Source organism: Lithobates pipiens, unplaced genomic scaffold, assembly GCF_037356315.1.
Source record: "Lithobates pipiens isolate NorthernLeopardFrog02 unplaced genomic scaffold, aLitPip1_a1.2 Scaffold_18, whole genome shotgun sequence".
NCBI classification, from domain to species: domain Eukaryota; kingdom Metazoa; phylum Chordata; class Amphibia; order Anura; family Ranidae; genus Lithobates; species Lithobates pipiens.
In genome coordinates this window covers 86,584,502-86,599,677 of record NW_027507758.1, presented here as the reverse complement: position 1 = coordinate 86,599,677, position 15,176 = coordinate 86,584,502, and the positions used below count along the sequence as shown (strand labels likewise).

At 43.8% G+C, this 15,176-nt stretch overlaps 1 protein-coding gene across 2 annotated transcripts in view; it reads right to left on the bottom strand.

Annotated features, from left to right (window-relative positions):
* Positions 1-329: 329 nt before the first annotated feature.
* LOC143987272 (D-beta-hydroxybutyrate dehydrogenase, mitochondrial-like) overlaps positions 330-15,176 on the bottom strand; it is a 57,337-nt gene continuing 42,490 nt past the window's right edge. For both annotated transcript variants that reach the window (XM_077485887.1, XM_077485888.1), the window contains one exon: positions 330-3,537. In XM_077485887.1, the coding sequence (XP_077342013.1) occupies positions 3,205-3,537 (333 nt within the window). In that variant the 3' untranslated portion in view covers positions 330-3,204. The remainder of the gene's footprint in view (positions 3,538-15,176) is intronic.

The following is a 15,176-nucleotide window of genomic DNA, read 5'->3' as shown; positions in this document are numbered from 1 at the left end:
TTCCCAGAATTCTAAAAATGACTCTTGCCGGTATCTGTTAAGAAATAGAGAGCCTGTCTATCAGGATGGGGGTTTTGCCTGCAGCATTCTTCCCGAACTCATTTAAACTGACAAAGCATCTCATTAATACCAGAAGTTTAGTAATTGTTTTATATGGTGTCACTATACACTAAACATCTACTATATACTTTTAATACAGTATTACACAGTATCTTCAATCATGGCAATCATTATCTACATAAGCCATACAAACATGAGAATATATATATGCACAACATAATAATTAATTAAAAAATAAAAAAATAAAAAAGATATGTTGATAAAAAAAATTGAAAAATATTTGTATGTTTATTGAAACCATATATGTATATTTAAACCATACAGATCTCCATACAGTCCCTACCTAATGCCAGGTGGGTAAGTGAGCCAGAATGTATGAACAACTTGCAAGTTTGTTTTTATTAAAATTTTTATAAATGAGAAAAAATTAGTAAATTAATGTTGCTATTACTGACCAGACAATAAAATTTAAATTTAAATTTAAAATGTCAGTTTGAGGAAGTAAGTGAGGTAGTAGTGGGGCTCCCTTTGGGGACCAGCATATTTACTATAAAAAACCTTAAAACCTTAAAAAATTTGAAATTTTAATAATATTATTATTATTTAAAAAATTATTAAAAAATAGAGGATTGTATCTAGGAATCTAAAAATCAATAATAATTATTTGAAAAAAATCATAGTTTTGGGGATTTACCATATGTCCATCTTTCCCTATGTTTTTTTTCAAAAAAAAAAGTTCAGAAGCAATTCAAATCTACATCTATGTTCAACCCCGCTGGTTGGAGTGTCTAATTGGAAAATCCATTTGGTTTCATTTAGCTAAACTTTTATTCTTTTATTTTCCCCTCTCCAGTGGCCTTTGATTTTATCAATGGCATACAACGTCATGCATGTTGGGTCCCTTCAATGGTAGTCTCTAAAATGCCTCGAGAAACTGTGCTTGGTGAAACCATTTTTGATGCTATTTATGTGTTCTCGGATTCTGACAAACAGCTGCCTAGTTGTTCTTCCCACATATTGTTTGTGGCATGGGCATTCTATTAGCTCACATGGGTGCTATTGCAGGTTATCAATTCTTTAATATTGTATTCATTTCCATTAGATGTTGAAGTGAGATTTGTTTTTTTCTTATTAGTTTTCTTGCTGACCCTGCATGGTAGACATTTTTCCCACATTTGTAAAATCCTTTTAAGTCTTTGGATAATTTAATTTGTTTGGGGGGGTCCAATGCATTGTGTACCAGTCTATTCCTAAGCGATGGTGCTTTTCTATAAATAAAAGTGGGCTTAGATGGTAAAATAGATCTTAAAATATTGTCAGACTGTAGGATTGGCCAATGTTTTTTTTAGCACCATTTCTAGGGATTTGTGATGTTTATTGTACCCAGTGAGGAAAGCCATATCAATGTACTTCTGCTTTTTCTTGTTCTCTGCTTTGCCATCTATCATCATGTTCCTGTCCATTTTCTTGACTTTATTTTTTAATACCAGTAGCTCTTTTCTCTTATATCTATTCTCCATGAACCTAGTGATTATTATATTTGCTTGTTCTTCATAATCACTTACATTGCTGCAGTTTCTATATAGGCGCATTAGCTGTCCTTTTGGTATATTCCCAATCCACTGTGGGTGGTGGCAGCTATTGGTTGGGATATACCCATTTCTGTCAGTTGTCTTAAAGAACGTCCTGGTATTGAGATATCCATTATTTTTATATACCTGTAGATCAAGGTAGTCTATGCTTTTTTCCAATTTCTAGTGAACGTGATTCCATAGATGTTATGATTTATTTCATAAAAAATGTTTGTAGTTCTTCTTCTGTCCCTTTCCATATTATAACGATATCATCTATATATCTTCGATAAAGTCAGAGATTTTCTTTTTGGACACTGAATATTTGTTCTTCATCTCACCGGTTTAAAAACAGGTTTGGTACACTGGGGGCATATTTTGCCCCCATGGCTACCCCCTTTGTTTGGGTGTAATACTCCCCTTTGTGCCAGAAGTAGTTATGGCTCATGGCTAATTTTAGGCCTTCAAGGATAGATCTAATTTGTTCCTCTAGGTCTGTCTGATTATATAAAGCCCATTCCACACTGCTTATGCCATCAGCTTGTATAATCTTCGTGTATAAGGAATTTACATCTATTGTGACCAAAATGTCATTTTCATCTGTCTTAAAATCTATTAATTCCGCAATTAGCTGCCTGCTGTCTTTAAAATAAGATTTTCCTTGTGCTACCATTGGTTGTAAATAACCATCAATGTAGGCTCCTAATCTAGAGTAAAGTGAGTCTAGCCCACTAATTATTGGTCGCCCAGGGGGGTCTGTTTGATTTTTATGCATTTTAGGGACATAATAAATTACCGGGGTCTTCGGTGCTTCGTTCTGGGGTCAGAACTTTCGTTTCCTTTTTATTTAAAGCCTAACTCCACTTTTGTTGAGAAAAAAACATTCCTCTCTGGAATATGTACATTTCAAGGATTTTAGAAAACTTTGTATCAGATTCCTACCTTTTGCTATTCTGAAGAAATCCCTGTTTGTTCCTCTGTGCCCATTTGCAGAAGTAAGTCTAATGGGAGTGGTTTCATAACTATCAATCAGCTGCTGCACCTACAGGACACTAATGAGGAAAGCTGCTGGGCTGGCATCCCTTTAGATAGATGTGTTCCTATTGAGAGTATCTCACCAAAAATGTATTTTTTGTTTCGGGGATGCCTGATATCTGACTTGTATCATAGTGCAGACCTCTGAGAAAATCAGTGAACAAATCACACAAGCAGGAAATGATGATGCTGAGGACCGTTCTGCACACATTATACAGAACACCTCCAGGTAGCCATATTGCATTGCATTTTCAGAAAATTACAGCAGCTGCAAATTGAAAAGGAAAGGTCATTGTTAATAACATTCAATTACAATATCAGCTGTGTTACAGTTGTATACACTATATTATTGTTTCTTTATTGGCTATTGTTTTCCCCATGGAAGTGGAGTTACCCTTTAAGAATAATTATTTTTGCTGTAACATTTATGTACAAATGTTGCTTAGAACAACTGAAATAGTTTACAAACAATGACAGCTACATGATGACAGAACTCTTTTGAATATATTGGCCATGACACGTTTCCTTTTTTATTTAATCAAGCCGAAACTAGAGATAAGATTTTATCAAACAGAGAGGTTGGAAGCCAAAGGTAAAGATAAACCGATATTTTCTCTGCAATAGAGGCCACTAAATATCGAGGCTTTGGTGTAGGCGAGGTGAGAGCATCTACAATAGCATCCACCACCTCATGGCTCTTACTGCTACCTTTGGACAGAGATAAATTAACAAAATGGTTGGCTTTTTCCACATATTCCTTGCTATAGCTTTCTTTTGCATCCGCAGAAAGTGAATTCCAGATGTCATCAGTAGATTTTTGTGGCAGGAGATTTGTAGCGTTCACATAATTACCAGGTTCTATCAGACACACCTACAATTAGAGAATAGAAAATAAAGGTTAGCTTTGCAGCACTGGGGCCTAATCTTCACTTTAAACCACAAGCTCTATCTGCATGGAGTTTGTATTTTCTTATTTTAAGTGTGCGTGGAAGAAAAAAGGATAAAAAAAACTGTGTAAAATAAAAAGGTTATGGCGCTAAACCCTATCAGTGATGTGATAAATTAACCTATCACCAAAACCTGGTGTTTTTTTTTTTTTTTTTTAAAAAGAAAAAGCTATTGACAATAGCGTGCAAAGATTTCCTAAAACAATTTTGTATCCTAATTGAAAGAATATATGTGTAATCAATATTGAATCAACATACGTGTTCCATCATAATTATATTCCAAAATAAATATTAAATTATCTTATACGTGTCAGCCTGCTATGAGTGAGTACCAAAAATATATAAACATTCATTTAGATATACAAAATGGTGAAAATGTTGTTTGTATCCAACAATGTGCTAGTTCAGAACAAACTGTGCAAACATGTGCAAAACAAGTGCAAAAAAGCGACTAGGGATCAGAACAGCCAGGGATCAGAAATATGTTCAACCAATAATCGCATGAAGACGCATCTATGTCCAATATAAGTCCGAAATTAATGTTTGGCTTAATGATACTGCCTCCTCAGATTATTGCTGTAATTGATGCGTAAAGTCAATAGGGAATATTTCATTCACTCGTGCAAACAGTGCGGGTCTTCAATTAGAAAACTTCATCCCCGGTGCGGCACTCAGTGCTATAGTATGTAAATGCTCTCACCAGAGTTAATGCCCCTTATGGGGCTGGATGGACCTTCACAATGTAAGCCACTGTGCTGCTCTCTGGCTGCTGCTGGTGCACTGGGTGAAGCTTCGCTATTCCGTCCGTATGGTCTCCAACGTTAATTATATATGAGGAAAGACATATCCATAGTGTAATACATTCTTAACCAGATCGTTCGTTTATTAATATAAAAAACCTACTCACATTTGACATTAAAAGCATATGCGTATGGAAAAAACTCAGCCGTTCGTCTCTATCCGTTCAAACGAGTGCACACAACGTGCAAGAAGAATGTATGAGGTCAGTAGAGTACTGGATAAGCTCCTTCAAGAACAGGTGTGGATATGAATTGTTATCTGTAAAGTATTACTTTCTCAAGATATATGAGGGAATTGAGCCATCAAGTTACGAGGGCTGCACTTTCTGACCTCCTTGTGAAAATGCTAGTTTCCTGGCTGCCTCTGGTTTTATACTTTACCTGGAACAAGCATGCAGATCAGAAAGTCATATAAAACAAAAAAGATGCGCAAATTGCAAATGAATAATCAAGTGATTGAAAACGTGACCCTTTGTATTTATCTCCAAACATAAAACTAAAAAAAGAGGGGGTAAAACACAAAAAAAAATTAAAATTGTGAAATGTTCTTTTTTTAAAAAAAGAGAAAAAATATATATAAATAAAAGTAAAAAGAACAAATGTGTATATATAGTTCCGCAAAAACAGTGTTTTAATAGTTTTAGAAACACAAATCATTAAGAGGATAAAAAACATCCAAATGTGCTGTTGTAATTCTGACAACTATCAAAGGTGTAGTAGTCTCCAGAGTGCAGAGCTATTCACTTGTCAGACAGCCTGCTTATGTGGGATAATCCAAAAATATCAGATATCATGCATTTGACCATAGATTAGTTTCAGCACTTCCATTGTTATACCCCATTCAAGAGAGAGAGTGATATAGACAGCCGGATGGCCCCTTACCAAGAATGGTGGACTCCTATCACGGGAGTCAAACTTGCCTTGTGCCAAGAGAGAAAAAATGGCTTCAGATGTTCATACCGACAGCCAATCTGTTACACAGACACCTCCATGCAGGGGTCACCCGTATGGTGTAGCCTTGGGGTGGGTATCTGGTTGTTCAGCTCTGATCAGCTGCTCTAATCCCTCCATACGGATAATTGAATGTTGCCACTCCGTGAGCATTCAGCTCAAAGAAGTTCATTAGAAAATGCAATGTTGAAACAAAAAGAGGAGAACTTCATAGTGCAGTAAGCAAATGGCGCTTTATTCCATTCCCGGTAAGGGGCCATTCGGGTGTCAATATCACTCTCTCTCTCTTGAACAGGGTATAACATTGGAAGTGCTGAAACCGATCTATGGTCAAATGCATGATATCTGATATGTATGGATTATCCCACATATAGCAGGCTGTGCAACAAGTGAATAGCGCTGCACTCTGGAGACTGCTACACCTTTGATAGTTGTCAGAATTACAACAGCACCTTTGGATGTTTTTTATCCTCTTAATGACTTGTGTTTATACCCCCCCCCCCCTTTTTTTTTGTTTTATGCTTGGAGATAAATACAATGGGTCACGTTTTTCAGCAAATTTAGAATTAGTTATACTGATTTTTAGTCAGCGTTCAATCACTTGATTATTCATTTGCAATTTGCGCAGCTTTTTTGTTTTATATGTACTGTTTATGGATTAAGTATTAATTCTTCTGGAGTGCTGCACAATTGTTGGTACACTCATATTAGGTCTGAGTACATGCTGTCACATCATATTTATTAAATACTCACTATTTGTTTATTGAGCACATCACATTTATATCACCTGAAATTAATCAGGTGATTGGGTGAGTGCAGAATTTTTATCTGCTACACAAGATCAGAAACTTCAGTAGAAGTCCTTAACTTTATACTTGTTCCAGGTCAGTAAATAAAAGTACTAAATCCAGGTCAGCATGATAGTTATCCACCATTTCCAGGAGTTACTAGTAGAGCTACCATGTAATTCAATTATACAGTATATTCCTTAAAAGTATCATTAAATGTACAATCACATACAGCTAGCCCAGGTATCTAAAAATGTCTTGAGATCAGACTCATGTCCTGCCCCTTGCAAAAGCACCAGAATGGGAAAACTAGGATCAGAATTTGAAGCCAGTTATTAGAGAGCACAGTGGGATTCTGATCCTTCATTATTGTGTGACAAGCAGGAGCAGGCTGTTGACCAGGCTGTATTGCTTAGCTCCAGTGAAATCTACAAGAAGGTCACAGACCAGGCTTTATTGTGACAAGACTTAAAGCGGAGTTCCACCCAGAAGCTCTCCCTCCCGAAGTCTTCAGGGACATATGACAGGTCCTAGAAGACTTCCGGGCAAGTCACAGCCCGCAGCACCGCTCAGTAGACATGCCGGGGCTGCCAAGAGAGGACACAGGGAGAACACGGCTGCAGTGAGTACACACCACTGGACAGTGGGACAGGGGATTGGCTGTTTATTAACTGCTTCGTGCCCACCCTATAGCCGGCTACAGAGCAGACGCTAACTGCCGGGAGGGCGTCCCTTGACATCCTCCTATTTACTTCCCCTCTGCGCGCTGTCGCGGGCACGCATCGGGGAAGTTCTGTGCTGGCCGTGTCCCTCGGACACAGCCAGTCACAGATCGCTGTAAACGGCCAATCACAGCGGCCGTTTACAGTGCGATCGGCGTGTCCAATGAGAGATGATCTCATATGTAAACATATGAGATCATCTCTCAGCGCCGCTCTCCCTCCTCACACAGACAGCGTGTGAGAAGGGAGAGATGAACGGCTGCAGCGGCCGTAAGTAAAAAAAAAAAAGTAAAAAAAAGTGCCATCCTCCCTCAGTGCCATCCGCCCCAGTGCCATCCTCCCCCAGTGCCATCCTCCCCAGTGCCATCCTCCCCAGTGCCATCCTCCCCAGAGACACCTGCCCCCAGTGCCACCTGTTAGTGCTATCTGTCCCCAGTGCCACCTGTTAGTGCTATCTGTCCCCAGTGCCACCTGTTGTCAGTGCCATTTGTCCCCAGTGCCATCTGTCATCAGTGCCACGTATAAGTGCCATCTGTCATCAGTGCCATGTGTCATCAGTGCCACTTAGTGCCATCTGTCATCAGTGCCACATATTAGTGCCATCTGTCATCAGTGCCACGTATCAGTGCCATTTGTCATCAGTGCCACCTGTCAGTGTCACGTGCCATCTGTTGTCAGTGTCACGTGTCATCAATGCCACTTATCAGTGCCATCTGTCATCAGTGTCACGCGTCATCGGTGCCACGTATTAGTGCCATCTGTCATCAGTGCCACGTATTAGTGCCACGTATTAGTGCCATCTGTCATTAGTGCCACGTATTAGTGCCATCTGTCATCAGTGCCACATATTAGTGCCATCAGTCATCAGTGCCACGTATTAGTGCCATGTGTCATCAGTGCCACGTACAAGTGCCATCTGTCATCAGTGCCACATATTAGTGCCATCTGTCATCAGTGCCACGTGTCATCAGTGCCACGTATAAGTGTCATCCGTGCCACGTATCAGTGCCATCTGTCATCAGTGTCACGTATCATTGTCCTGGTGCTCCAGGGCCTTCAAAAGTGTAATAGGTAGTCAACAAGTTAGATGTGTAATTTATGCTCCTAGAACACGTGATGGCGCTCCCTGCATGTTGGGCCTCTCTATCTGGCCAGGCTGTGAAAAAGTCCCACACATGTGGCATTGTAATACTCAGGAGGAGTAGCAGAATTTTTTTGGGGGTGTCATTTGTGGTATACACATGCCATGCGAGAGAAATAGCCTATTAAAATGACAATTTTGTGGAGAAAAAAAGTCTTAATATTGCAAAGAATTGTGGGAAAAAATGACAACATCAAAAAGCTCACTATGCCTCTTACTAAATACCTTGGAATGTCTACTTTCCAAAAAGGGTCATTTGGGGGGTATTTGTACTTTCCTGGCTTGTTCGGGTCGCAAGAAGTGAGATAGGCCACCAGTACATCAGATGTGATCAATTTTGTATGATTCGCACCACAGCTTGTAGACTCTCTAACTTTCACAAAGACCAAATAATATCCACTAATTTGGATTATTTTTACCAAAGATATGTAGCAGTATAAATTGTGGCCAAAATTTATGAAGAAAAAATTAATAATTTGCATAATTTTGTCACAGAAACAAAGAAATATGCCTTTTTTTTTCGAAATTTTTGGTCTTTTTTCATTTATAGCGCAAAAAATAAAAACCCCAAAGATGATCAAATACCACCAAAAGAAAGCTCTATTTGTGGGAAAAAAAGGACAAATTCATTTGGGTACAGTGTTACATGACTGAGTAATTGTCATTCAAAATGTGAGAGCACCGAAAGCTGAAAATTGGTCTGGGCAGGAGGGGTGTTTAAGTGCCCAGTAGGCAAGTGGTTAAAAGTCAGCAGCTACACTTTTTGTAGCTGCTGACTTTAAATAAACAAACAAATGACAAACTCCGCTTTAACAAACTTACATACCTTCTGTTAGGTCACACCACACATAAATGTTTATTTGTGTAAGCCAATGTATCTGTTTGCTCAAAGTTCTTTTATTTAAGCTTCTTGGAATATTTTGGTTATGTTCTTTAAAATAGTATTGGTTAGATAGATATATTGATTTGTTGGTATTTTTTTGCTGTATGACTTAGGTATCTAATTAATAGTGTATTAGGTTTAGCAAGTTCTTGTTTTTTTCTTGCAGATAATTTATGATATATATATTAAAGTCTACACAAACCTATGAGTGTTTCCTATTCTAATAGCAATTGAAGTAATCCTTTCATGGTGAACACCACCTGAACTAATTTAAATCTCATGGTAACCAGTAATGCAGGTCTTGTGTCATCAATGTCAATGAGAGATCTTTCCCATTTCTGATCTCCCTAACATTTAACATTTTAGTATTCAGGTGGTGAATGGGAATGATCAATGGGTTGCCTCAATGAAATTTAGCAGGTGCTCCTGTAGATTCCCCAGTTTAAGGTATGAACAGCTATCTGAGAATCTATAAAGTCTATTTAAAGCCAAAAATGTTTCTCTATGTGCCAATATGGCAGCATACATGTAGTAGAAGCCCTGCCTACTTCTGCCCACAGGACCAGTGCAAAGCTAGAAACAGTCAATGCCCATATAACAGCCCATTCCCTTTTAGTTGTAGCACCCTCTATTAGTGTGCTGGAGAGGATAGGTACATTTAAGCAGGCCTGGCTGGTTGCTGGCCTGTTTGTTTTCATTCTGGGCTGGGAGTGGCTTAGGGTAGGGCTGAGTGACTCACATGTGGTGTCATCAGAACCTCCCATTTCTTTCCAGAGGCTTCTAGTGCTTTCTTGAAGGAGAGTTGGGAGGGGAGGTGGAGCCACCTGAGGGGTGTTTGAGGATCCCTGACCAATCCCTAATCTGGATTGGCAGGGGGCAGGCCTTCTTAAATAACCAGGGTCAGCCCAGCTGGGGAGGAGTTGTCAGGTGGAAGAGAGGGAGTGAGAGAGTGCTGAGGCTGTCAGGGCTTTTGAGGGAGCTCCCCAGTCTGGGGGGGTGACCTTGGGCCTGGGCGCGTCGGGACCACTTTTTAAGAAAAAGTGAAAGGGTCCTGGACACAAGAGAGGCACAAGAGAGGGCAAGAAGAGGACAGCAGGAAAGTTTACTGCTGAGAGACTCCAGGGAGGACAACTGGTTGCAGCCAAGAGGGCTGGTGAGTGAGGCACAGTCAGGAGGACTGGGGAGGCACACCTGGGAGCTTGCAGTCAAAGATGAGTGCAGAACCAGCAGATTGAACTGTGAAAGAGGCAGTGGAAAGAAGCAGCTGCAGCCAGTAGGGCTGGCAGGGCCTGAAGAGTGCTAACTGGAATCAGTAGCCGTAGTTAGGGCATCTAGTACAAGGACCATAGGGGCCCAGGGGCCCTGCCTGCAAAGGGTGGTTGTTAAGGCCAGGCTGAGCAAGTGTCAGGCCTAACCAACAATATGTGCTAGCTGATCCTGGGAACCAAGTGAGGTGATGGAGGTGTTTAAGAGTAACAGTTAGCAGCAAATTATGTGCTAGTGGAGTGAGGAGTTATGAGCTTAAAGCAAGAGTGTGCAGGGGGAAGCTGAAGGAGTATGTACAGGGAGTGTACATAGCTGTCCTAAGATTATTTGCTGTTGATTCATGCTGGGCATCCCATAAATCCCATCCCCACCCAAGTTCTATCCATCAAGTAAACAAAAAAATAAGTTTACTATTTCATGTCTCGGTGAGCCTGAGATTGAATGCACCGCTGGGCAGGGCTGGGCAGGGTGACAGACAAACCAAAATTCTCAGCAATCCCTGCAGGGGTACCGCTGCATAGTCCTTGCAGAACTCACCACCATTGTGAAGAGAAGAAACCCTTACCTGCCACCTTTGGTGGTTTTCCACCAAGGTTCAGCCTCTCCTTAGTGCAGTCCCTGACCTAGGGGTGCTAAATGCTCTGATAAGGCAGGGAACCCCTTCTGTGGATCTTTTGGGGTTAAATAAATGGGTGCTAACTAGCCTTGCATACAGCAGTGCAGCCAGGGTTATTTCCCTCATAAGCAGTGGCGGCCCGTGCATTAGGGACGCACGGGCGCCACCCCCCTATCCATGCCAGACTTTGAATTCCAATAGGGGAGGGGTGTTTTTTTTAAGCACGTGATTAGAGCTAGGGGCTCTAATTAGCTTAACAAAAGGTGGAAAAAAAGCACAGAAAAACGACTCTGAGTGCACTGTTTAATACATAATAAAGTGAAAGTATCCAACACTTACATGTGAGTAAGTACAGAACAGCGTGGAACAGCATGTGACCTCAGCGGGATCAGGGAAACACAACGCGTTTCAGCACATGCGCGAGGCCCGTATGGAGCATGAGCGCTCCTTTCTCAAGTGTTTTTGTTCAAAAAAGGGTGGGCTCAGGGCGCAGAGTACTGTCAGTGGGAGGGGGTGGTTTTTGTGTAAGTTCTTCTCCTACCTTGCTAGCTGTCAAGCTGGCCACCCAGCCACATCACTCATTCACAGTCTTTGCCTTTGCGGCTGTTGGCTTTTAGTTTTCAATGAACTACTAAGAAGCTGTGGAGCACTGTGGTAGTTCATTGAGTCTTCCTGACAGACTGTATCTGCTTGCCAAAACTTGTGTAGCTGCATCCCTGACTTCCAAAGGCCTAATGGGGACCTCCAGAGTTAGGGAGAGCTGACATCCTTCTTCACAGTTTGGGTTACTAGGCATGGTGGGTGTAATGCAAGAGATTTATTGTCTCTTAACAAGAACTGAGGGAGAGAGATTTTAGGGCCAGGACACCCTTAGGCAGATGCAATAACAAATGGCAGACTCCGCGGCAAAAATAGGCAGACAGCTCTACAGGTAGAGGACCTTTAACCTGGATGCAGCAACTGTATTAGAACTACTGTCTCCTATGGCAACTGAACTTTGAACAGTTAATAGAGATCCATACACATGATAGATCTAATCTCACATATCACTGTATCCTTTTATAAATCTTCACTCACTGAGCTCCCTGTCTCTCACTGGACTTCAAGATCCCAGTAGTCACTGGATCTCCTGAGCTCTTTCACAGCTAACCCACTGTATTCTCCTTAAGCGTCACCCCTGCTAACCCGCTGGGTCCCTGGCTTAGCTCTCTGCTGAAGCTTTCCCACTTGTTCACCGTCCCCGGCTAGTGAATAATTCTGATCTGGTACTTCTTCAGACTTCCATAACTGGCCTCTGATAACCAGAGTGGATGTCCCTTAATGGCAACTGTGTCTCCTTTATCTCTGACCTTGATCCTCACTTGCCTCTGGTAGCAGGAGTGGTCGTCCCTTGTGGCAACTGCTTCTCCCTCACCGCTGGTAACTATGCGGTTCCCCATGCGGTGAAACTTCTGCAACTTGGTTGGACTTCCATCCGAAAGCCCCAACCCCCATGCTGCTTCTCTCAAACCTGGATAGGCCTCAGACAGCCTAGCAGCCAGGTGCTCCCGGGATAGACCTCAGGCTTCTGGCCTAGCAACCCGGAGCCTTGTGAGACACGTCCACGCAGACAGCTGTTCGGGTGGCGCAGAACAGTGATCAGCTGACTCCTCCTGAATAGGCTCTCCCAGCAGGCCAAGGGACTAAAGAAACCCCTGTCAATTGGCTGAGGCAACCCATCTACTCCTAGTCTGAATTCACTACGCCCTAGTTATTCTAATGCCACAGGCAACAATGCCACCTAGTGACAGAAGAGAGAGGTGCATAAAATCCAAAGTTAAGGAAAAGCCAGTAAATCCTCTATCAATCAGCCAAGCTAGTTAACACCTAGCAAGTTACATTGTTTTAGCAGCCCTGCCTACTAACAGGGTGTTACATCTGCATTATCTCCATTCACCTAGAAGACTTTCTGGCTTTTGTGAGAATCAAAGATAACTGATGTTTCCATCCCCTCAGCAATTTCTGTGCCTTGTTATAGGACCCATGCACTACCAATATGGGGTCTTGCCCCTCGTCAGCACCTCATGTATTAGGATGCTGAACCCAGTACTAGCCCCATTGCCTTCTTGAAACATTCTCGTTGTGGGATCCTTAGATGACCCCCCTGTTGGGGAAACAATTGGCGTAGACTCTTATCGAGCAACCTGATGTGGTCCTCCAGATATTCCAGTAATTTGAATGGGTCCAGAACCTTCAGAGATCATCGCTGGAACTGACTCGCCTTGGAAATATCTGAATCGTCCTGCTCAAAGCTCAGGATACCTAATTTCTTCATTGATAATTTTATACTCTGGTCTCAGATTCAAGCTGTGTGGAGCTGGAGCGATCTGGATTTCCACTTTTGTACGAGCAGGGCCGGCGCTACCACTAGGCGGACTAGGCAGCCGCCTAGGGCGCACTGCCGCCCAGGGCGCAGCCACGGCCACTAGAGGTGTTGTTGAAATAATTGGCAGCAGAGCAGCTGAAACCCGATGGTGCGCCCTGGCATCTTCCTGTCCTGCTCCTTCAGTAAGGGACACCCCCCTCCTCTCCCCCTCGTTCGAACGGCAGCTCCCTCAGATCGCCCAGTAACTCCTCAGAGGGCGATCTGCAAGGGACTGAGTCCTGTTCCGTCTGAGACGAGTAAGGAGAGAGGATTAGCTCTGAGGGCGGAGTTGTAGGGCGTCACCGGGGGGCGGGGTTAGACGGTCCTGAGTGAGGAAGAGGGCGGAGTGTATGGACATTAATGGAGGAGAGCGAAATCAGTATCCAATGATGTGAGGAGCCAGCGTGGGGCTCCGCACTCATTACACTGCTCCTCATCTGCCTGAGGGTGAGTAACCTATGCACATACCTTCACTGCTTTGTGTGTCTGTGAGAGGAGCTACAGCCAGGGGGACACCAACTTCCCTACACAGCTTTCTGCATACTGACTGTGCTCACCCCCCCACCTGTATACTGCACACCTCCACCCCCCACCTGTATACTGCACACCTCCACCCCCCACCTGTATACTGCACACCTCCACCCCCCACCTGTATACTGCACACCTCCACCCCCCACCTGTATACTGCACACCTCCACCCCCCACCTGTATACTGCACACCTCCACCCCCCACCTGTATACTGCACACCTCCACCCCCCACCTGTATACTGCACACCTCCACCCCCCACCTGTATACTGCACACCTCCACCCCCACCTGTATTCTGCACACCTCCACCCCCCACCTGTATACTGCACACCTCCACCCCCCACCTGTATACTGCACACCTCCACCCCCCACCTGTATACTGCACACCCCTGTATACTGTACACCCCCACCCCCCACCTGTATACTGCACACCTCCACCCCCACCTGTATACTGCACACCTCCACCCCCACCTGTATACTGCACACCCCCCACCTGTATACTGTACACCCCTACCTGTATACTGCACCCCCCAGAATACTGTACACTCCCACCCCCCACCTGTATACTGCACACCCCAGTATACTGTACACCCCCACCCTCCACCTGTATACTGTACACCCCCACCCCCCACCTGTATACTGCACACCTCCACCCCCCACCTGTATACTGCACACCTCCACCCCCCACCTGTATACTGCACACCTCCACCCCCCACCTGTATACTGCACACCTCCACCCCCCACCTGTATACTGCACACCTCCACCCCTCACCTGTATACTGCACACCCCTGTATACTGTACACCCCCACCCCCCACCTGTATACTGCACACCTCCACCCCCACCTGTATACTGCACACCTCCACCCCCACCTGTATACTGCACACCCCCCACCTGTATACTGTACACCCCTACCTGTATACTGCACCCCCCAGAATACTGTACACTCCCACCCCCCACCTGTATACTGCACACCCCAGTATACTGTACACCCCCACCCTCCACCTGTATACTGTACACCCCCACCCCCCACCTGTATACTGCACACCTCCACCCCCCACCTGTATACTGCACACCTCCACCCCCCACCTGTATACTGCACACCTCCACCCCCCACCTGTATACTGCACACCTCCACCCCCCACCTGTATACTGCACACCTCCACCCCCCACCTGTATACTGCACACCTCCACCCCCCACCTGTATACTGTACACCCCAGAATACTGTACACTCCCACCCCCCCACCTGTATACTGCACACCCCAGTATACTGTACACCCCCCACCCTCCACCTGTATACTGTACACCCCCACCCTCCACCTGTATACTTCACACCACCCACCTGTATACTGCACCCACCCACCTGTATACTGCAACCCCCAGTATACTGTACACCCCCACCCTCCACCTGTATACTGCACACCCCACCCCCACCTATATACTGTACACCCCCCACCTGTATAC